Source organism: Hemicordylus capensis, chromosome 3 (genome assembly GCF_027244095.1).
Source record: "Hemicordylus capensis ecotype Gifberg chromosome 3, rHemCap1.1.pri, whole genome shotgun sequence".
In the NCBI taxonomy this organism is placed as follows: Eukaryota; Metazoa; Chordata; class Lepidosauria; order Squamata; family Cordylidae; genus Hemicordylus; species Hemicordylus capensis.
Window position 1 is genome coordinate 179,796,925 of NC_069659.1, and position 24,709 is coordinate 179,821,633.

Consider the following 24,709-nt stretch of genomic DNA (forward strand, 5'->3'; position numbering starts at 1 on the left):
TGCCCTCAAATGCAGTGGGTCAAAGGCCCCTGGGGAGCTGCTGTAGTCCAGGGGGTCCCTAGGGACATGGGAGGCCAAAAAGTGGAAGCACTCCCTCCAGGGCACAGCCAATGGGTAAGCTGGTGTCGAGGTGGATCAGCCACTTGTAGGGGTCTCAGGAATGGCTACTACAATGGACCCAGAGCTACCAAGTCAAAATTATGTGAAATCAAGGCCTGTGTCTGATTCTGTTTTATTAAGAAATCAATTGATGCCTGAACTCTGAGTGAAATGATTAACTCCTGAGAAACAAGCCAAATTGTTTATTTGCTACATTTTTATACCACCTTTCTGCTTCGACAAAGACACCCAAAGCGGTTTACAATATTAAAAGAAGCAAATTGCAGAAGATTAATAAAATGTCTCAGGCTGTTGGTCTTTTCAGGAGCTAGGACAAGAGTTCCCTGGCCTGGGCTCCTCCTTTCTTGCCTTCCTCTCATGCTCAGGGCACACTGGTCTTTCAGTACACCTGGGAAGGATGGGGGAGGGGCTGCCGTGTTTGTGCTTTGCTCTCTGGTGATTGCCTTGGGAAGGCAGGAGATAATCCTACATAGAAAGATACACTGTTTTCCTTAATCATATGCATTGATTAATAGTCTCACACATATACCCTATTGCTGTTACTTTGGAATGTTTTTAGAATTACACAATAGATAGATTTACACAAGAAATGATTTAATTTCTGTCTCACACATATAGCTTAGCTTCTTCCTTCTTAACAACCTTGACTTCTAACATTCTGTGGCAAGGATGCCAGAAGTCTACGAACAAGAGAGAATGCCTGTCTGTAAAGCTCAGGAATGCAGATTGTTTTGAGAACACAAGTATACAATGTTTCCTGATACACTATGCAGGTGATGGGCTTCATCCCCTCAGGCTTCCTCTGACAGACAAATTTGACAAATTTTCATGAGCAATTAACATCCCAGATGGATGTGAGCAAGGCTAGTGTCTGTTGCTGGGCAACGTTGCTACTGGGCTCTGCTAACTCAGTGCCCTCAGGTTCTACTTTCAAAGTCCCAGGGACTTGACACTGATGAACCAAGTTTGCCTCTTCCTGTTGCTATGAACCAAGTCTGATTTGTACACTAGATATGCTCCAGAGCTACCATTGGAAATCAGGCATGTTTCACCAGTTTCGCCAAGTGACCAGTTCTTTATACGGTTCCCATGTATGTTCTTGGCTCAAAGGTAGAAAGAAGACCAAACATTCTCACATAATTCAATGGGCTTTATTGAGTATCAAAGATTGTCAGAGCCACAGCATCAATCTAACTGATCAAGAAACAAAAACAATCAATCATAGCTACTAGTAATAACAAAGCAGTGTTCCTAACTATTGTGTATGTGTGCTCAGTAATCTAACTAGCACAAGATAGAGAAACTGGAAAGGAGAAAGGGGAAGGAGTTGCTTGGAAGGGGGAATGGCAGAGTGACAGAGTTTAATAAAGGGGAGGGAAGTTAGAGGCAGAGGCTGGTTCTTGAGAGAGGCAGATTACCAGATCCTGTCATGGCTATGGATTCTTCTGTGGGCCTCCTGCACAGGTGCAGAAGACCCAGTTGTGAGTGACCATAGGTCCCCACAGAGATCATAAGTTACAGTTAAGCAACCTGTTTTTAACCTCTCCTGGGATTGTCTTAAATTCACAGTTGTGAATTCAGGTGAACACAGTTTTGGAGAGGTTTAATCAGACAATGAAAGAAGAAATTGTCTGGCAGTTCAGCTTGCTATTCTTGATGTTGACCAGGATCATGAAATGTTTTATTACCTATAAGAGCCCACAGAATATATTAGCACATATTTCAACTGTGCTTTGCTGTACAGAAAAACATGTAGGGGTGATCTAACAATTCTGCCTGAAAATTTCTTATACCACAGTGAGGGAAACAATTTCTGTTGTGCCAGTCACTGCGTTTTAGTGACACAAGTATGTATTTCAACCTTTTAGCTTGCAACTGTTTCCAGTCAGAATGAACAGAGGTTGGGTGGATATGGGAAGCTTTTTGTTTTTCCCTTATGAAAATAAGTTTGCTATATTCTCCTATTAAGAACCTTCTATAATATGCACAACTTATGAGAGTGCTTCAGTGGCAGAACTTAATCTGAAGATTTGTACATAACACAGTCTAAAGGTTCCTCTTGTTTATTAGGTGTTGTATTATCAGGAACTTCACAGAAATACTCCACTATTTTAGCTAAATCCACATGTGACACTTAAACAGATGTTTTGATCTTTAAACACTGTTAACATGTAATAGTTAGTTGCCTCCTGTTAACTCTCCCTATAGGCAGAGAGTAATTGAGGAGCAGTGAAGTTGCATGTGGTTTCTGGTAATGGTTGTGAGCTTGCTAATTAAAGAAATGTACTTCCTGGGGGGAAAAAGAGCTACGATAAATTACAAAGTAAAGGGGACTTGATTTAAAGGTTAGATAATCCTTCACAGCATGAAGAAGTCAGGGCTGGTCCTATCTCTTATTGTTATGACAGAGGATGTTGAATGATGCTGATGTCTTGAAAAGCATGCAACTCCTAAAAAGCAGTCAGCAGGAAAGCTGCGACAGGAAGGATGGGGCTTTGTGAAAACCAATTTTTCATCTTGCGTACAATTATGCTCCATAGGCAGCTTGCCTATTACATCCTGTCACTAAATATCACAACCTGGAGCCTGCTAATGAATTGATTAGCATTCATGTTTCTTTTAGAAACATGAATATGTTAGATATGTGCACTGTCAGTGCACTTTATTATTGACAAATCTATAATTTATATAGATGACTTCCTTATTGGATTATTCTAGTTGGAGGTCCATCATAATTGTGTACACTACCTTAAATGCAATTGCATCCCTTTATTACATGGTTTTATTTGCTGTAATAAGGCATGCCAGAGAAAACAGACCTAGAACATTAAATCCATTTATGTAAACATAATAAGAAAATACAGTCAGAATTAATTCAGACATCTATGTGCAAAGAATAAGTTAAACACCAATTTGATATTTGGCAATATTTTAGACCTCAATGTTCTCTTAATTATAGCATGCTGACTGCATTATCAAAGTAAATTAGGCACTGGAACTCAGATCTACCAAGTGGTGGGGGGAAGCCCATGGTCTAGCCATTAGAAAATGTTACTAGTTAATATTTTCTACTAACAGTCTGTTCCTTTGTAAGGCCACTTAAAGATGTTTTGCAGGAGAGCATGTCTCTTTGAGCACCTAGTTGAACATTAATTTTACGTACAGGTTGAGAAATAATTATACGTATTTGATTACTATTTCAGAATGGTAAGGAAAAACTGTTTTAAAAAACTGACAATTTTGTAAACAGCATTTTAAAAATATATTACCTAGTTAGATTAGTGACACTTTCCTTTTTTAAATTGTAGTAGTGTGCTTTAATTACCTCTGCTAACTGGGCAAAGAGGCACCTTTTACTGTGGTGATTCTCTTTATTTAGCAGAGGCAGAGTAACTGGCCCTATCCACCCCCAGCACAGTACTTCCAGTGACTATTGCTGGTGTCGATCTTATGTTTCTTTTTAGAATGTGAGCCCTTTGGAGACAGGGAGCCATCTTATTTGTTTGTTATTTCTCTGTGTAAACCACCCTGAGCCATTTTTGGAAGGGTGGTATAGAAATCAAATTATTATTATTATTTATTATTATTTTACATAGTCAGACAGGTGTTATTGACTGGTTTGTTTTATCCAGACATCGAGTCCTTCCCAAGGACCTGGGATGGCTGAATTTTATTGTCAATGTTGTTGCTGCTGTTATAGATATCGTCGCAGAATATAGGCTGTTCCCAGTAAAGCTGCTTTTAGTAATTGGCTGATGGTGATTTCTGTGGCCCCTATGGTGTTGAGGTGCTCTTCAAGGTCTTTTGGAACTGCACCCAGGGCTCCAATTACCACTGGGATTATATTGGTCTTTTTCTGCCACAGCCTTTCAATTTCAATTTGTAGATGTTTGTATTTTGTGATTTTTTCCATTTCTTTTTCTTCTATTCTGCTATCCCCTGGTATTGCTATGTCGATTATTTTGACTTGTTTTTCTTTCTTCTCGACTACAGTTCTATCTGGTGTATTGTGTGGCAGATGTTTGTCTGTTTGTCGTCGGAAGTCCCATAATATTTTTACATCTTCATTTTCTTCAACTTTTTCAATTCGATGGTCCCACCAATTTTTGGCTACAGGTAGCTTGTATTTTTTGCAGATGTTCCAGTGTATCATCCCTGCTACCTTGTCATGCCTTTGTTTGTAGTCAGTCTGTGTGATCTTTTTACAACAGCTGATTAGGTGGTCCACTGTTTCATCTGCTTCTTTACAAAGGCGGCACTTGCTGTTTGTGGTTGATTTTTTGACTTTTGCTCTTATTGCATTTGTTCTTAGTGCCTGTTCTTGTGCAGCCAGTATTAAACCCTCTGTTTCTTTCTTCAAGTTGCCATTCTTAAGCCATTGCCAGGTCTTGGTTGTGGTTGTGGTTGTTGTGGTTGTGGTTGTTGTTATTAAATTAAGTCTATTTGTCCTTAAATCAATTTGTATAAATTCTCTGTAGAATGGTATTTGTTGTTCAGAAGATGATTCAGTCAAAAAGCAGAAAAAGAATAACATGAAGTATTGGTCCAAGGTTGTCTGTGTGCAAGTCTAAGGAAACAAGACAATACTATAATACGACAAGTTGATTGGAAGATTTGGGGTGATGTGGTGTTTTATTACTTCATTTTATGAAGTGTGACATGATAATCATGAAAACTACAGATGTGTTTTAAAATTAAACTTGCTGATCTGGTGCAGAGCATCTGTGTCCTTAGTTCATTCCCTCTTCTTCAGCCCCAGTCCGTTCTCCTCCTCCCAGGCTGCTTTCCCTCCAGCAGTGCCTTCCCTCAACAGCCAGTGTGGCCAGTGTTTTCCCTCCATCCCCACCTGCCAGCAGCGCTTTCTCTCGCCAGCCAGCCTGGCCGGCACTTTGCTTCACTTCCCTGCCTGGCTGGTGCTTTCCCTCTCTACCCTGCCCGCAGTGCTTTCTCTTGCCAGCCTGGCCGGCCCTTCCCTCCCTACCCAACCGGCCTGGCACTTTCCTTTGCCTGCCAGCCGGTGCTTTCTCTCCGGCCAGCCGGCTGCCACCGCCATTTTCTCCCCCGTCCCCGTCACTATCCCCCAGGCAGCTGCTTGCAAACTCTTGCGAGAGCTGCCGCACATGGAATTAGCAATGGAGAATTAGAGAGAGAGAGAGAGTTTTCAATTAAAACAAAAGGAGATATCTTGAAGTTGGCTGCAGTATCATGGAAGCAGATCATTGTATAATGGTTTAAGAACAGTTAAATGACAAGGTTTAAGTATTAAAATGATTTTTGGCCATATCATTTTAAGAGTTAATAAACTGACAGGCATTATTCTTAATAACTCTGCAGGACACCAGTACATTTGGCTTTTATGAATCCTCATAATAAATTGTATATGCATACATGTCTATGCCAATACAACTGTCAACAGCTGTTGAAACTGTGCATTTATACATGAAATACAAATGCTTGTATTACCAAACTTGTGCAACTAAATTGCAGTATCTGTTTAGGAAACAGCAGTAATTTTGAGTTATGAGCAAAGGAACTCATAAGTAGTTCTTATAAGATAGAAGATCTTATTCTCAAGGAGAAGGGAGGGAAAGATCAGCAAATTTGTCCAAACAACTTAATTTGAGGTATTGAGGTAGTTCACCCAACTTCAAGTCCAGGCAGGGGGGGAGGTAGGATAACACCTACCTCCCCCCCCCAGACAATCTCGAGTCCTTTTCTGGCCACGCGGCTCACATGTCCACACATGCCGTTCTCCTGGGAGTTGCGCGGCCATGTGGAGGCTGGAAAAATGCAAGCCAGCCTCCAGAAATCCCTCAGCCAGGTGCTCTAGGCATCTAGCTCTGTGTCTGCTTTGGCTGCAGGCAGCCCGAGAAGACATGCAATTGGGGACCTGGGGGGAATGGTGTGCTCACACCCTTCTACCCAGATAAAAGCTAGGGTAAAAATCTTGGGCTACCTGGAGAGGCAGTGCCTGGATCAGCCACAGTGCCAACGCTTCACAAAAGATGCCCTACCCAGGTGTGACTGACCAGGCCTGAGTAGGGCTGCTCATCTGAACGGCCTTATTCAGTCTCAAAATGCTAGTCCCTTGCAATACTCACAGAGTGAATATTGCAAAAGACTAGCATTTTGAGTAAAGTAAAGTTGTGTCATCGAGTCAGTCTTGACTCCTGGTGACCACAGAGCCATGTGGTTTTCTTTGGTAGGATACAGGAGGGGTTTACCACTGCCAGCTCATACGCAGTATGAGATGATACCTTTCAGCATCTTCCTATATCTCTGATGCCTGATATGGGTGTTTCCCATAGTCTGGGAAACATATCAGTGGGGATTTAAAACAGCAATCTCTTGCTCCCTAGGCAACCTACTTCCCCGCTGCGCCATTAGGTGGCTCACCTAAAAGTGATTGTATACTTAATATATATTTATATTGGCCCCCTGGAAGAAGTACTTCCTGAAATCCATGCAACTTCAGATTTATGAAACCTTACTTGGACTATGCAAAGGAAACTCATGAAGCGTGAAACAACTAGCAAAAGCAGAGAGGAGAATCTGAAAGATTCCGGATGATAAGTAAAAGCAGACATTATGGAGATGCATGATGACCATTGAAAGCAGAAGCCTCCTGTTTCCTTCTCCTCCATAGTAATGTTTGAATGTGGTTCTACAAAAGATGGAGAAATTGAATGATCAGTTCAGAGCTGCAGCTGGATGTTGTCAAGCATCCATATATTGGGAGGATTGCTTCTCTTGGCTGTCTTACATAAAGGTTACATTGACATATCACGTGGAACCACAGGTCCAATGGACCTGCGGGTCCACTACCCCCACCCCCACCCACTCTCTGTTCTGTATTCATACAACAGGGAGAGAGTCCTCTCTGCAGTCAGTGAGACTGCAGAGAGGAGGGGAAACTGTCTGTGTGGTCTTACTACTTGTTTGCACAGCCTACACAGCCAATCAGGGTGGGAGGGAGGAGCTTCTTCCCTCAACTCCAGTCTGGCTGATTGCAGATTCCAGTTCTGCATTCAGATGGAATGGAGGCTCTGTGAACCCTCAGTCTGCAGCAGCAAAACTCACTATGAACCAAATTGGAGTCTCCTGCGTGCAGGCTCGGGTTGCACATGTTCAGACGTAACGGTAGGGAAACCACGGGTCCCTGCAACTTGGGTCACCTGTTATATGTGAATGTGGCCAATGAGATTGCTCAAAGAATCCAAACCACAGCACTAAAACACTTTCTTCCTCTTCTCATGCTTGGTATGTTGGTTTGGGCTTCATACACCTTAGCAAGATGAACATTTTCTTGTATAAAAACTGTAATAAAAATATTTTAATAATTTAAAGAATGTATGGTGTGAGGGCATTGTGCTCTGTTAACCTGCCTCTGATCCTCTTTAGTGAACTGAAGAAGGTTGTTTAAATAATGAGTCCTAGCCTTTTAAAAAAATTTCTAGTTGTGTAACCTTAACTCTCTTAACACACCTTTGCAATTCAAGCAAGGGAACAATTCCAGATCGTTTCTAGGATGTATGACAACATGGAAAAACTCTGTCGGAATGTGATGGGATACTATGCCATTGATTTGAAGAAAGTTTCAGTGGAAGAATTTCTAACTGATTTGAACAATTTTCGGACAATGTTCATGGTAAAGTATATGTAATCGACAAATGTTTAGACTGCAGAAGTAGCATAGTTGAAAGTGCTTATACTTCCTAGGTTCTGCTATTTCTTCTTCTATCACTTGCTTAAGATAAGTTCAGAATATTCTTTTTGTCACATCCTCGGTCTCAGATAGCAAGGGGAAGCTGACAGCCTTTCAGCTAATGCAAGGGTGCCTGAGGGGCAGAGCCCGGCTGTCAGTTCCCAAGAGACGGCTGAGGCAGGTCTGGCTGATGGTTCAGAGCAGGCACAACAGTCTGAGGCAGCAGAAACAGTGACGGACAAATCAGAAGATGAGTTGTGCAGGCAACCCCCACTGACTCCACAACAGAGGTGTGTCACAAGACGAAGAACACAGCTGGAAACTATCAGGAGAAGTAAACATCTCTTGTAGAGGGCTGATAAGCCTTGAATCCCTGCCAGCTGAGAGTTAGCAGCTTGGACTATAAAGCACATCAACAGCTTTTGGGTAGCCGCTGGAAGACAACGTTTGTCAACCCTCGTGTCGACAGCTTTCAGCCGAAGCCAGATAGAGAGAACTTTTCCCGAGCCATGTTTCGCTTCTGCAGCCCAGTTTGTATTGTGGACTATCTTCCTGGACTTCCCTTCTGAGTGGCCAGATTGCTTACACTTCAGTGTCCAGATTGTGGGTAGGAAAAAGTTTACTGCGCAAGACAGGCTATTTTGCTTTTTAGAGAAAGGTGAAATACTTAGGAGAATTTAGCAGCTGCTAGTGCAGGATTAAAACTATACTGTATATGTGCTATCTGTTTTTGTTCGTTGGACTTGAATAGACCTTTTTATTTTCTCACAGTAACTAGTAAATTGTAGTAGTATGGTACTGCCACCCCCATTTAGAAATATGTATGGATCCCTTTTTGTTTAGTAATAACTGTTGCATAGGCTTAGCCGGCCTTTCTACTTTGCTGCAATAATAAAACTGCATAAGTTGCATATTGCTGGATATCTTATCTTAGATTTATTAAATCTACATGTCAGGATGTAAAGGCTAACACTGCTTGCCTGGATATATTGATTCTTATTAGTGACTATTATTTTTTTCTTAATTTTGAATCTTGTGCCCATACATATGAGCTGCAACCTTTAAAAATAATAATAATAAAAACTCACAGATATGCAGCATTAAGCTCTCATTGTTGTAGCTTTTTTTTGCTGCAGATGTGTTTTTTACACAGATAAAGCTTGCATGCAAGAAAACCTTGCATATTGCATTTGTGTATACACACACACTTTTCTCATTATGTTAATATCCCACCCTTCTTCAGGAGCTTTGTACATGAGTCTCTTAGTCTCCTTTTATCTACATAACAGTCCTGTGAGGTAGCGTAGGCTGAAAGAGGGAATGGCCATCCAGTGAGCTTTATCACTAAGTGGAAATTTGAACCTGGGTCTTTCCAATCTTATTTTGATACTATTATAACATGATGCTGAGTTTACACAATCATGTTACTATTCGTGTGCTTCTAAAAACAGCTAGAGAAGTCATGATGAACTGCAGATTTCCATCACATATACACAGCTAAATAGATATGTGTGTATTTGTCACATATGGTTGTAGACAGGGTTTACAAGTGGATTATGTAAGACCAAAAGGTCTTTAAGATGAAAACTTACATTGGCTATTAAAGAATAGAAGATATAGTTGTAGTCATGCAGATCCCCCTCCCCCCACCCAATTGTTAATATTTTGTGCTCAAGGAACTTGATGTATTTTTATTAGCAAGCAGCAAAGGAGAACATGAGCAGAAAAGAAGCAGAAGAAAAGCAGAAGCGTGCCAGAATAGCTAAAGAAAAAGCAGAAAAAGAAAAACGAGAAAGACAAGAAAAGAAGAAGCGCTTGCTAGAAACAAAAACAGGTAATATGGAAACTAACCTGATCCTTCTAGACGGTACTTGAAATAGCTGGGTCCATTCTTTATTTCCCTCCCCCTCCCAGTGAGTGCCACTATTGTTATAGCAAGTGCTGTATTGCATTTGGTTATGCTAGCGTAATGGGTGTTTCTTAGCTGGTGCTATGTCATCAGGGTACTTGGTCTCACAATTCCTTGTTACCTTGTGCCATTTTGAACCTCACAATTTTACAAACCTAATATTTTTCTAATTGAGAAGTCTGTATACTCTGGGAGATTTGAAAGGCTGTTTCATACTACTCTGAGTGCTTCTGCATAACTTTTCTATAGCTGAAATCAGTTTAGCTTGCTTCTCTTTCTCCTCCTTGTGACTGAAATTATAGGATAAAGAAAGAGGATAATATGTGTGGAAAGGAATGTCACAAGATGGTGAAAAATCACATATTTCTTTTAGATCAGGGATGGTCAACTTCTGCCTCACTGTTTGAAGTATGCGGAAGTGTAGTTAGGTGAACAAATCTGATCAGACGTAATAAAGGCAGCACTATAAGTAATAATGAGAAATTAAAATATGAACATTTGTAAATAACAAACAAAAGAGACAGGTAACGCTCAAGTGTCTAATATGCTTTTTCTTGTAAATTGAAAGCTTATTGCTTCTCCCTTCAGTTGAAGCTGTGGGTAAATGTTTTGCTGTACCTCTGTTAGAATTTTTTAGTACTTCCAGGAGTCAGACAAAATTGCTTTGGGAACCCACAAGAATCTAGCTGGTGATCTTTTCTCTAGATGAAATATTGTGGCAGTTGTCAGTACAGTACAACAATTCAGACTAATGTATGGAGGGAGCCTGGGCTATATTATTAGAGTCAGGATTTTGTTTCTGTATTGCTAAACAGTTTCTTCAGATGGTATCTAAGGCACATGAACAGATTTAATCCACGTCTGCCATTTTTGTTCAGCCCTGGTTTGGAGTTGCTTGTGTCATACATATTACACAATTGTAAATATTCTGTTCAGAGTATGTCTCTTCTTTCTAACAAGCCAGTACCACTTGAGGTAGCTTAATGGTTTCCATAATAAAGATTTGGTAGACATTTCAATTTTTAATGAGATTTACCTCACCTTTTGCTCCACTATTATAATTACCTGGGTATATGAGAGAACTACCATCAGATGTTGCTAATATTTCCATAGGTATACAGCAATGCATTTGGCAAATGCCGGGGCCTTTTCTGAAGTCCTTCAAATATGTTTGGCATTAGATCAGTTGACTCAGTAATCGATTCTACTTGCTTTTCAGTCTGAGAGAATATTGTGGCCAACTTAACAACAGTAACATTACTTACAGGCTGCCTTTTGATCAAACCCTTCAAGGTAGTTAACAAAAATTAGTAAAAATGGCATTTGCTAAACCAAATAAGGTTGGTCCATTTCCTTGACATGTTAGCATGCAAATTAAAAACACACACACCCCTCTAACATGTTATGATTGGGAAATGATCAAGAGTGCAGTGGATGTGCAATTGAGAGTATGCAAGTAGCTTTTATAAGACACTCTCAAATCGTTGTAAAGGGAGAAATGAATTGCAGCAGATTGAATTATCATTCAACAATGTGTTGACTTGTTTAGTGTTTCACTTTTATAAAAATACGAAAGAATCAAGGTATAACTAACACTTAGAATGTTTTGATAAATTGTACCCCATTTGAGAAGGGGGGGAAATCACAGAACTGTTGTTCTGCTACTCCGTCTTCCAGGTCGGGCTCAAATTGTAATGTGGTTAAGTGCCCTGTGGTGTTCTGTTCACCACGCCCTCATAATATTATCTAAATGTGACTTTTTTTACTAATACGAATATTGGGGTATCAACAATCCCTATTGCACTGCATGTAAATTGAAAGTACTATGCACTTATAGTTCTGGGGTCCAATACATTACTAAATGCTGATGCAAAAATATAATCACTCGAAGTCTACTAGATGCTTAGGTCAAAACCTATTCATGTCTTGTGAGAAAAGAGCATAGAAGCTGCACACAACTGTTCGAGATTCCTAACAGAACAAATACTCATTCTACTCAAAATCTTTACAAATTGTTTGGGGAAAGTAGCACTCCAAGGATACTACAAATGTACTGTATCAATCCAGGTTTTTTTTGCGGGGGGGGGGGGGGGTTGGGGGTGTGTAACAAAAGGTAGTCAAAAACTTTAAAGTGGGGTGTGTATGTGTGGTGGTTTGCACTAAGCATGTCATTAAAAAATCAACATCTTATTTGCTATTCACCTTCTTATGGGAAGAAATAATACAACAAAGGTGGTACTGGGGTGTATGGCACCCAACAGTGTTGTTAGCATTACTTGTACGGAAACTGCTTTGGAGCATAATAAATATCATTGCTTTTAAAAACGAAATGATGTGAACCACTTAAGGAAAGCATAACGTGAACTTAACAGACGTTAACGCAATGCCCATGCTAAATAATGGAAATGCAAGCAGCATAAAGTTCCACTATATGAATTCTCAAATAGGGTATGACCACCCCAGGTCCTTCTGAGTGTTAAGACAAAGTGTCAGAATATTAGAGTTAGATTAGGCCATGTGGTACAATTGCTTGTGATACATCCACCACCCTGGAAGAGTAGAGCCCACATGTACCCAGTGAGCTTCGTGACTAGGTGAAGATATGTACCTTCTATGCAGTGTGCTCTCTAATTTTTTTCCCCATCTGTGTGTGGAATGAATTTTGTTCTGGGTGGCAGTATCAAGGCAGTGTGTGTGCACGTGCATTCAGAGTGGGGCCTTTCTGATTCAAGCTGGGCGGAATCTAAAAATGACTGAGCAGACATCAAAAAAATGGGTGAGCATGCACGCCTTAGAGGGAACACAGCTTCTGTGCAACTGTCAGAACTTGGTTGATTAAAAAACCTCTTCCACGTTAGCAGATTCCAATTTGCTGTCTTACCACCTCATATTCTTCAGATGCAGCCAGTTCCTGAACCCCTCAAGTTCTGATTTGGAGCTCTCCTCTCCTCAGTGAAAATTTCTCTAAATGGTCCTGTTGTGTTTGCTTTGCTTGCCAGAAGCCACGTGTAAGTAAAAGCAGGACTATGGAAGATGCAGCCAGGCCATAAGCTGACCTCTCTAGCAGGCTACGCTATGTCTGATCTGTTAGAGAAAGCAGTATCTGATCTGGGTTTTGATCAGGTAACATCCATAAAAGTAGGGTCCTGAGCAGAACACTTCAGATAGGAATTCATTAGCTCCTCATGGTGCTGATCAACCGCCCACTGCTTACTTCGTGCCTGCTCATATCGGCGGTTTGGCGTCCCACAGCTCATTTTCATTCAGACTGCCAATGCATTCCGTTCTTCATTGATCTTGGCTCCTCATAAAGTGTGTTATCGTTGGATTTATTGGAATTGACTTGGATTTTGACTGGACTTGGTTAACGGACTGCCCTGTGGATAGCATAATACATTGTTTATTGTGTATGACTCGGACTGGTTAGGTTTTTTCTTCATTTTATTGGATGACAGTACCTCAGCAGTGTTTAAAGAAGTGTATGACCACGGACTGCTTGACTTTAAGATACTTGGAATATCCTTTACAAGTCCAAAGCCTAGAGAGAAAACCACCTTTAAGAGGTCCATGTGCTGCAGGGGGAAAATCCCCTCAACGGACATTCACAACCGCTGGCTCCTGTGTCTGGGGGAATGGCATAATGCTACTATGTGTTCGGTTTGCAGCTCTTTCTCTAAACAAACTTTGAAGAATAGGGCTGTACGTTTGAGGGTGGCTTTATTGGAAGAGGCATTGACGCCAAAAAATGTTTCAGACTCTGGGATCAGTGGCAACAGTATCGAGATCAATATAGGGGACTGCAATGCAACTGCAGTCTAAATCGCTGATGCCTGGGCCATCGACATTGAAGGGCTCGTCATTTCAGGAGCCACACATCCTTGTGGGACGTTCGTCTTACCAGCCCGAGAAGGATAGGAAGTGGAGGATAAGTTGGGCTCCTTCTCCTCCTAAGAAGCATAGAGTGATCGAAAGGTGTGGCATCTGTCAGTGCCCCTCTCTGTCTGTATTACAATTGCCTGTGGAACTCATTGCCATAGAAGTCGATGCCGGATGGGGAAGAACGCCTACTTTGTCAAAGTCGGTGCTTTGGCATTGAGCAGCATCTCTGTCACCGGTGGCTAGACTGCGTCAATCCCCATCGATGCCAAGGACCCCTGTGTCTACATCAATGTCGAGGCAGAAACACTAGTCACGTGTGGTGTTCAATGTCGACGTCAACTTCAGTGATGACAGAGAGGCTATTTTTGATCCTGAAACGGCCCAGAACATCATTTCCATGTTGGAATCGGGAGAGATCATGCTTTAGGTGTCTACGTTTCGAGGTTTCTTGAGCCAGGGCCTTGACGTTGAGTAATAGGATTTGGGACATATACCGAAAACGCCTTCTGACCCCATTGCAGTCTAGGGCGCGGATGACTGGCCTGTTGCCTGTGGGAGGATGGGGTGATGTGTCAATGAATTCCACACCAGTGCATCTGGATGACAATGGTGATTTTTAAAAGTGGAAGGCATATAGGATGCTTATGGAGCTGGTACAGGCTGCGACACAAATGACATCCCCAAGGGTAGAGAATGAGACTCGAGTTCAGACTGAGAGTCAGATGACACAAGGATTGTGATTCAGGATACAGGTCAAACTGAAACTCAAATGACACCCCCAAGGGTAATGAATCAGGATGCTGCTGTGCAAACTATTGTTCCTGGATCTAACATACAGGTGATCGTAAGGGTGCCCCATGTAAGTTAGGATGCTGGTGTACAGACGGCCTTGCAGTCAAAGCCTAAACGACTGGCTACTATGTCGACACAGAAATGTCCAGAATGTGATGCAAAGGAAACCATATATAAGGCTGTACACAAAAGTCAATGCAAGCCATTACAGGCTCATGGGCCAGTAAGAGTGGTGGTTTTGGCTCTCGCTCATCATCCTTGAGTGAGCTTAGTGCACATTCTGCAGAACCAGCATCCTCGGAGGATGACTACAGATCAGACTCCACAGATTCGGAATCAACAACGGATCATAATTCAGACCTGAAGGACGATGTTGCAAAGGAGCCTTCTATTTCTTTGACACGGTCTCTGTCTTTTACACCAATGCGCTATGCGCCTATACAGAAACCTCGTCATAACTTAACAAACTCAATTCTCCTGCTTTAGTCAGGAATCCCACCCCAAGTGGCTATATGTGGCTGTGCTATTCGACATACCCTCAGTCTTCGTCGTCCACGCTTCAGTAGACATAGTGGAATCTTTGGCTCGGCAACAAGTAGGACTGTGTTTCTTGAATCCTCTTGTGTTTTCTCCTGTTTTCCCTGTTTCACACCTGTTGTTTTTCTTTTACACGCAGTAGCAAGGCACAAGTAGCCGGGCACAAAGAACTTTAAGAAATGTGTTCGTTGTGGATCTAAGATCTCTTCTCCCGATACTCATACCAAGTGTCTTCTCTGTCTAGGGAATTCCCACATTCTTGAGACCTGCATTTATTGCCAGACGTTTATGAAGCAGGCTCAAAAGAATAGGTCATCTCACTTGCGCGCTGCTCTGTGAGACTTGGCGCTCTGTTCTTCTGAGGCCTTGTCATTGAAGCAATCGTTTAAAATGGCTTCTTCAATGCAATCAGAGTGTTTGGACTCCGCTCCTCCGGCGCCAGAACTCTCGATCTCGGTACCAGTGCTGTTGACGCCTGCCTCAGAACTATCCGGAGTTTTGGTCCCTTCTGTGCCGATGGAAGACTTGCCTAAGTCTTGCCTAAGTGCACTTTACCTTCAGTACCGGAACCCACTTAGGTCCCTTCATTACCACTGAAGAAGAATCCGGTGCTCGTTCCGCATCTACTGTACCAGCAGAACAACACCTTTTGCCTATTCCCAAGAAGAAGCCCCCGTCAGTCTCTTCTTCGGAGGCTCCATTGGTTAAGAAGCTGAAATTGTCATCTTCCGGGCATGGCTCAGTGGTTGTTGACCAGGCATCAGACGGTTAGCTGGCCATGGTACCGGTTCCTCTGATGCCAAGTTCTACTGAATCTCGCCTTAATACTAATTCCCCAGTGGCTTCAATGTCTCTGAGCCAGACGCCTGACTGTACCTGTATGGAACAGGAACTCTCGGTAGCAGCTATGTCTGACTACAAACTCTATTCACCGGACAAGCCAGCTCGAATTAAATGAGGCTGCCTAGATGTCGTTCGTCTCCCATACGCCGCATGGAACAGCCTCCCATGAGGATTGGCAGGCACGTTGGGATTCAGGGGAACAATACTGGGAGTACAGATATCGGAGAGATTGGGATCAACGTGGACCGTCCTACACGGATCGATACTGTGACTCTGTGTGGGGTTCCACCTATGTAGATAACAAACCCTCCTCCTATAGAAATTGGTTCTGGGAAGTCATCGTTTATAGACAATATCCCTCTGATTATCAATTGGATTGTTCTGACTACAGGAAGCCCTGGTACAGATCTCAGTACCGGAAGGGATCAGCTTATGGAGACGCCAGGGCGAATCGTGATTGGTGTAAGGCCCCTTCGCATTCCGAAGGGAGGTCTTGCTTTTGTTCGCCACAATAAGACCTTCGTGACTGTGCTAGTGGGCACGGATCGCCTTCGGCGGTTCTAGTTCAGCCTCTGGTGCTGCAATCTTCCTCAGTACCGACTGCAGCGGCGGATGGGTCGGTACTGAGCCCATTGGATAACTTCCTGGAGCTTCCAGCTGTCCCTTTGGGACTTGGCCCCGGTTCCAGTTGCTCCTCCTGAGGCGGAAAGTGAACTTGCCTCTGCGGACTTAGATGTAGTCTCCCTGGGGTCATCCCTTTTGGACAATCAATCAGATTCTAAACCCGTATCTCTGTCAGAAGATCTGAAGCAATACTTGGCCTATATGGCTCGCATGGCCTCGGCCCTTGGTGTGAGCCTTTATACGCAACAAAAAGGGAAATTGGACCCTTTGTTCAGTCTCATTGATGCTGAGGCTCAGGTACCAGCCTCTCTACCACTGAAAACTGCCTTGGGAGTCATGCGTGGGCATTGGAAGAAGCCAGCAACTCTTTCTCAACCCAACAAGTGTTTGGAGAATTTCTATAGGGTGCAGATGCAGAAGGATACGATCTCGTTGAAGAATCACCCTACGCCTAATTCCATTGCCATGGAGGCATCCCTGCAGAAGTCTAAAGGTCGCAGTCACTCTGCTCCAGGTGATAAGGAAGGGAGGAAGTTGGACTCATTTGGGAGGAGACTCTAATCAGCGTCAGCTCTGTATTTGCGGGTTGCCAATTACCAGGCCTATAGCACCAGGTATAACTACTTTTTTGTGGGGAAAAGTGACCCCCTTTTTAGATCTCCTGTCTCAGGATAAGTGAGATCCAGCGAAGGCTTTTCTACACAAAGCGGTGCAGGTGGCAAAGCAAGAACTTTACTTGGTGAGACACTCTGTGGAGTACGCAGCAAAGGTGATGGCCACGTCTGTGACTCTCAGGAAGCATGTCTGGCTGCATTCCTCTGGGCTGTCCTACAAGGCCCGTGCTAGGATTGAGAATCTTCCCTTTGAAGGTTCAAGTCTTTTTGTGGAACAGACTGATGAAAACTTACAGAAGGTGCAGAAGATGAGGAGTACAGCAAAATCTATGTCCATCTCTTCCTCTGCTCCCAAGCTGCAGGCTAAAGCTCCTTTGCAGCAACAATCCTCATCCGAGCATTCCTTTCAAGTTAACACGTTCCAGCCTCGATACAAGTCTGGTTTCCAGCCCAACAAGCTTGCCTTTCAGAACCAGCGTCAAAATACCTTTCAGAAAAAGCAATGACTATTGGGCCTTTTGAACCCACCCAGCTCCCTTTGCAGTGACTGTGGGACAAGGTGACTGTGGATCAGTGGGTCCTCACAGTCATACGTATGGGCTATGCCCTCGAGTTTTGCCAGACACCACTGTTGTCTGGGGTCATGACTACACCATCGACCGCAGCGTTGGATCAGGAGGTCTCCGCTCTCCTCTTGAAGAATGCAATCAAAAAGTCCACCAATGTGATGAGCCCTGGTTTCTGTTCTTGTTACTCTGTCATTCTGAAACCGGATGGCGGTCAGTGCCCTATACTGGACCTCAGAGCTTAAACAAACACCTTGTTTACAAATGTTTCTGGATGTTGTCAGTTCTGACTATTTTGGTCCTGCTGAAAAGGGACATGTGGATGGTCTCCTTGAACCTGAAAGACATGTAATATCATATCTCCATACGCCCTCAACATCGACGTTTCCTGTGTTTCCATATAGAGGGTGTCGCCTATCAGTTCAAGGCCTTACTGTTTGGCCTAACGATGGCCCCACAGATCTTTACAAAATGTCTGGCCCCTGTGGTGGTGTTTCTACAAGAGCAGGGGATACAAATCCTGTCATCTCTGGACTATTGGCTCATCCTAACGGGTTCAAAGCAGGCTGCTCTGAGCTCTCAACACAGTCATAGACAATTTGCAGGACCTGGGCTTGCAGAACAACTTTGAGAAGTCCCAGCTGGACCCTGTCTGCAGGATACAATTTATAAGGCTGATCTTTGACACCAGCTTGGAGAAGGTCTTCCTCCCGGAGGCCTGCATAGAGACACTGGTACGGCTGGCCTCCACTTTCCTGGCCGGAGGGCCGCAGATCATGCACTCGGTGCAGCGCCTGTTAGGCCAAATGCTTGCCACCAGGTACGTGCTTCCACATGCATGTCTTCGGATGCACATCATTCAGAGGTTTGAATGTTCAGAGTGCATTGTCTTTCTATGTTCAGAGGTTGGCAGAGTGGAGAAAGACTTCTTCTCTATTTGTTCTATATGACGGGCCTCGCAAAGGCTTGCAAATTTCTGCTCAGTCCCTGTCTAGGTGGATTGTTTCTACTATTGAACTTTGCTACACCTAGGCACATAAATAATTCCCTGTAACAATTAAGGCACACTCAGTTTGGTCCATGGCAGCCTCTGTTGCCTTTGACTGTGCAGTCCCTTTGGACACTATCTGTCAAGCAGCCACTTGGGCTTCACCCCATTCCTTTATTTGTCATTACGCTATTGATGCCAGGGCACGAAGCGATGCTAGGTTTGGCAGGATTGTCCTGCAGTCTATTTTCAGTTGATGTTCTTTGTTCTTTGAAATAAATACTTCTTGCAGAGTGCATCCTCGTTTCTGTATGCTCCCTTCACCTGGGGTGCTAGCTTCTTATGCACCCATTGGTGTAAAAGACAGAGACCACATCGAAGAACTACAGGTTGCTTACCTGTAACTTTGGTTCTTCTAGTGGTTGTCTGTCCTTTTACATGCCCTCCCATCCTCCCCGCTGGGTCTACTGAAGGCGGACTCCGTGACTGAGGGAATGTGGAGTGGTGCAGCCACATATAGTGGCTGGGGGCGGGGTTCCCACCTAAAGCAGGAGAATTGAGCTTGTTAGGTTCCGACGAGGTCTCTACACAGGCTCATAGCCCATTGGTGTAAAAAGACAGATGACCACTAGAAGAACCAAAGCAAACTGTAGATCTCCAACAGAGGAGATGAAATCTTATCTCCAGGTTGCTGAGATGACGGATGGTCTTGGTCTTGACTGAAAACAAAAAGTCAGTGATGTAGATGATCCAGTGTATAATTTCATAAAGAAAACAAATTTAGCTGTTGTGGGTTGTGGCATCATTCCACACTGGCTGATAAGGAAGGGAGAAAGCTGGATGCACTGGGATGCAAGACATATGTGACAGCATGCCTGGCTATTAAAATCGCGAACTCTATGGGAGAAGTCTGCATACTGTAGACAATACTGAGCTAGATGGACCAATGGTCTGACAAACACTTCATTTGTATTATAACAAGCCAACCAAGAAGCAAGGGGATCACAAGCCAATCCCAGAAAACTGATCGGCAAGGGGAAACAGGCCTCCAAATTGGCACATGGAATGTCAAAACCTTTCAAATTGCTATGGAATTGTTTTGTTCTCAGCTCAAAATAGGCCCTTTATTTAAGGGGTGTTTTGTTTCGTGCTCAAGACACTCAAAACAGCCCATTTTGAGTTGAACTGTTTTAATGTCAGCGTTTTGCACATTGCTAGTCCAGAGCTAATCTTTATGTATTGAAGTTAGAAGGGTCACCTAATGGCCCTTCATTGTGAGGTGCCAGAAAGCTGACCATATGCTGAGATGGAGTAATTTAGGTTCATTGCACAGGTTTGTAGATACAATGGGGTGGGGCATACCTCAGGGCCCGACAAGTTAAGCTTAATCATCGTGAAATCTGCACAAACCTCTTGTTTAAAGAACTGGTTCTGATAGTTCACAAGGGAGGCTCAGACTACTTAAAACGTGCTACTACAATTAAGCTGTGTAAAGGGGTTGGATAATTCTTAGGGCACTAGATTCCACCCCCACCCCTAAAAAAACCATTTGTAGAGATATTAAAGAGTGAGAACTTGGTCTATTAGGAATCTAGAACAGATCTTACGTGTTCAGTGTCCAAGCATCCCCCCCCCCCAATAAGACAAGAAAGGAACAGGTTCAGATCTAATCACGTGTAGACGTAAAGCATGCTTACAGTATTACAACAGCATTTTGTAGTGTCTCTTTGACCTTTAATATCATAAGTGCATAATACATTCCGTTTTCCATGTCATAGGAGTTGATACCCTAAGTTCTGTATTAGTAAAAACTGCAATTTTAATTGATATTACAAGGGGGTGTGGGATGAAATGCCACAGAGCTCTTAGGCTCATTAAGGATGATCCTGACCTGGAAGATGCTTTTGAATTACTTCCAAGGGTTAATAACCAGTCTCTTTTCATGAGTGGGCACTCAGAAGCTTATACTGGAATGCAGTTTGTATGACACATTCAGAGTAGCAAATATGTCTTATGCAAATCAATTTCAGCTTAGAACATGGTGTCCCACAAAGTAACTTGCTTCTGCAAGCGAGGTTTATTATGATCTGTGACTGCATACAGAGTTCAGGAAGATGTAGAAGCATATGGATGGCATTGCATTGCATTTAAAGTTACTGTGCTATCTCACTTTACAAGGCAGTGGTATGAAGTGACTCAAATGAACTTCGGTCTGCTTTAGTGGACACAATACCAACACTAACATAGTTGACTTCTTGGAAGTCTGATTTATGAGTGAATTAAAGGCTTGTCTGAATTTGGAATTGCCAGCTTTTTAATGCCACAGTCTTTTCTCCAGCTCTGTAAATCCTTTTGCATTGCTATGGTAACCCTGAAGGCTGAAAGAATTCCCTCCATCTCTTTTTGCAGAGGGTGATGAGACGGGAGTGATGGATAGCCTATTGGAGGCCTTGCAGTCAGGTGCTGCTTTCCGAGACCGAAGAAAACGGACGACAAAGGCTAAAGGTAAATATCTTTTTTTCCTTGCTTGTTTCAGTGGAATGATGGCATAGGACTGTTTTCTAAAGAATATGCCCAATGGTGCAGAACTATAGCTAGAAACTGCTTTAAAGTGCCAATAGCCACTTTAATAATTATCTATGGAAAGGCAAATGCAGCACAGTCTAGATTACTGGGTAAAGCATATTCATACCACTCCAATCAGTATACTGAACCTAGTTCAGCCTGATTATTTCTCATTTTGTGTTAGTATAAGGTAAAAAGGATTCTTTGAAAGAGTTCAGTCAGAAATAACTTGTAAGATTTACTAAGCACAGCTTTTCTTTCAGAGATGTATTAATCTGGAAAAGGTCCTCTTTCAATTGTACTGGTGTATATATGTTCATAGAGGATAGAGATATAAAAGATGTTCATATTTTTGCCTTCTTTTTTAACCTACAGATGTGCCACAGAATCTCAGCCCAATCTCTGAGAGGCCTGTTCTGAAAGCTTGTAACCATGGTAATTCATAAATTGCATGTTCTTATCTTTGATTCCTATTGATCTCTACTTCCATAAGACTGCTGTGACATTCCTTGTTTTCTGAATATCTGGAATAGTGTAATAAACCAGTGGTGCTAACCATGTCAAATGGTTTCTTGCATAGTGTTTGCATCCTTACAACTTTTTTTCTGATGCCTCTATATCTGACCTGCATCTTTATTTTCCATAAGATTTGAGTCATTCTATGTATAGAACCGCCCGGACCGCCCTGGGCCATTTTGGAAGGGCGGTATACAAATCAAATAAATAAATAGAATTTCTTCATTCAAGAAATTTGCAAAGTATATCCTTAACTCTTGAAAAGAAAAAGAATTCTATCTCACTCATAAAATACGTAAAACTGTTCTTAGTTTTGAAATTGGAAATTAGGGAGAGGTTTGCTTGTGGTGTTAATTTTATGCAACATATGATCATTATTAAGCTTTGGTGTGATTTCATGGATTTCATGTAGTTGAGAGAAACCATTCCTGTGTCACACTTCTAAAGAGAGAGAGATTGTGAGCCCCATGCGGACAGGATTATTAAATAAACAAAATGTTGTAAGCCGCTCTGAGTCTATGGGATAGAGCAGGATATAAATCAAATAAAAATTTGGCAGAGAGATAGTTGAAAATATGAAAGAGAGAATTTGCTTAATTTATAAATTGGACAAAGATACTGTTTGGTTTCATCTTGGAAGCACTGGAAATAATGAAAATAGCATGGTGTAAGTATGGGTAAGCTGTTTTAAGTAGTTGCACCAATGTGCTGTTGCACAACACCACCAGGGCTAGTTTACACATGCACAGCAGCGCTGGCCAATTGCGAATGCTGGCATTCCCTTGTGTCTCATGTGAGCCAGTGTTATACATTCTGGGAATGGTATGCTGCTAAAGAAAGTTCAGCTAGTGCCCTCTGGAAAGTTAATAAGCAGGGCATGGATGTGATGGACTTTTCCTGTTTGTTCTCAGCATCCGATATTCCGTGGTATACTGCATGGAGGTTTCAGTTAGCCATTGTGTTGCTAGCTAGTGGTCATCTCCCTATCTTGTGGCAGTGAATCCTGCATAGTAATCTTGTATTGTGCAAAGTAATACGCCATCTAGTCATTCTCAAAACTATAACAGAGCAATTTCCTCTGGTAGAGGCAGTTTTGACTTTACTTAGTTGTTGCCTGAACCCTATGAAATTTCAATAAGGAGGTTGTATTTCATGACCTTCCTATATTGGTGGTTATTTGACTGCAAGAATGAAAGCACTGAAGACTGTCAGCGATATTACATAAGATTTATATGGATGGAACTATGCAGCTAGATTTGTCTTCGAAATCCAAATGAATATATCCTCTTAAAATAAAAATCTATGCAGAATTTCTACCAATACTAACCTTTAAATGTCATGACATACTTGGATGCCAAATGAGTTCTAGAAAGCTAGTTTGAAGGACAGCAGAATTCAGAAGCTAAGATCACAAACATTAAATGGAATTTGGTAAATCAACTTCCTGAACAGGGAGAAATGGCATACTGAAGCACACACACGAATTGTTGTTGGGTTTGTTTGTGATCCCACTTTGCATAGAACTGAACATAAGGACACTTTTGCCTTGAGTTCAGATGAATAGAAGGTAAAGTGACCAGCAACCTTAAGAAAAATGTTTAACTCCAGATTTCACATGGTATTGTGAAGTCATTTCAGTCATGACCAGATCTGTTGAAGGCTTTTGGCTAATGGGTGTCAGAGTTCTGGTAAACTGGAGACAGAACGTTGAGGTAAGAGGTTCACCACTAAGCTACTAGCCTAAGCTAGGGAGATGGGCTGGTCAGGAGCTCCCACACACTGCCTTAGGTTGCGAACTTTTAGCAGTCAAACAGGGTGGGGGAGGGAAAATATTGGAGACTGGAGTGCACATTTATAGTGCAGATGTCCCACGACATCCAGCATGTGGATGCTTGGCCAGTCATTGTCATAGACAGAAGAAGGTGGTGCCATGCAGCACTTCTGCCCATGTAAGTAAAGGGCAGCCATTCCCTGTATAGAAAGGTGGGTACAAGAAGATTTATTGGAACAGAAGCTAAACATGCCTCCCTCTTTTTGGTGTTGCTTGTTTTGTGGGGGTAGTTTAGGTCTTCTCAGTAACCTTTGCAGTCTATTAACGTTTGCACTGAGCTCTGGTGCCTTTAAAACTTAGGAAGCATGGTAACATCACTCATTCTAGCTAGTGCAGAGCAATCAACTAGTCAGTAGCTAACCTGCTACAAGCTGCAAGGTGGTGTAAATATGTTTACATGAGGAGATGCTTCAGTAACACAAGTTTTTCACTTTTCTGTCCAAGTACTTGATGAAGGCTAGTGGGTTGCATCAAATGAGCCTGCCAGGTAGCATAATCACAAAGCCTTAGATAAATAGGTTGGGTGCAGCACACACACACACACACACAGAGAGAGACAGAGAGAGAGGCAGAGTGAAGTGAGCAGGTTAATAATCCAAGCAAAGTGAGGAATGGATGTTAATAGCTCAAGCTTTCTAACAGGTTTTTCGTATGAGTTGTAACTATGCATCTAAGAAGCCTACTGGGATTTGATCTAGATTTAACAGCTGTCTTGTTATCTAAGGAACAATATCTTCCGCTGGTGACAGGAACTTCTTTGCAACTGTTTAAGTAAAACAGAACCAGGATCATACTCAGAACTTCATAGCCATATTTCTTCCCAGCATTTTTATATGCGATATTTTCTTGACAGGACAAAAAAAAATTAAGTCGTTATTTAGGACAAGACTAGACTTGAAGCCATTTTCACAGACATTTGTTAAGGGACCATTGATTTCATGGGTTGCAGACACCCAGATTTGTGTGGCTACTTGCCTGTATAGCCAGATGGCTCTTAACTAAATTCTGCCACTAGGGGGAGCCAATCATCCACTGTTTTTCCTGGCCCTAATGAGCCTTGCCGGTGAAAATTGGTGGATACACCTAGTGAATTTTCATCTGAAGTCACAATGGAATTACTTCTAAAATAAGACTACCAAAATAATACTTAGCCAGGATTTATATGTAAGGAGCTAGGTAGTGTTGTATAAATTAGATTTCTTCTACCTAGTGTCAGCATA

General features: G+C 42.4%; 1 protein-coding gene across 3 annotated transcripts in view; it reads left to right on the forward strand.

Moving 5' to 3' along the window:
- The window catches only part of DIAPH3 (diaphanous related formin 3), a 248,685-nt gene that overhangs the window by 121,492 nt on the left and 102,484 nt on the right, over positions 1-24,709 (forward strand). For all 3 annotated transcript variants that reach the window (XM_053311038.1, XM_053311039.1, XM_053311040.1), the window contains 4 exons: positions 7,603-7,768; positions 9,524-9,659; positions 20,987-21,082; positions 21,518-21,577. In XM_053311038.1, coding sequence (XP_053167013.1) covers positions 7,603-7,768; positions 9,524-9,659; positions 20,987-21,082; positions 21,518-21,577 — 458 coding nt within the window. The remainder of the gene's footprint in view (positions 1-7,602; positions 7,769-9,523; positions 9,660-20,986; positions 21,083-21,517; positions 21,578-24,709) is intronic.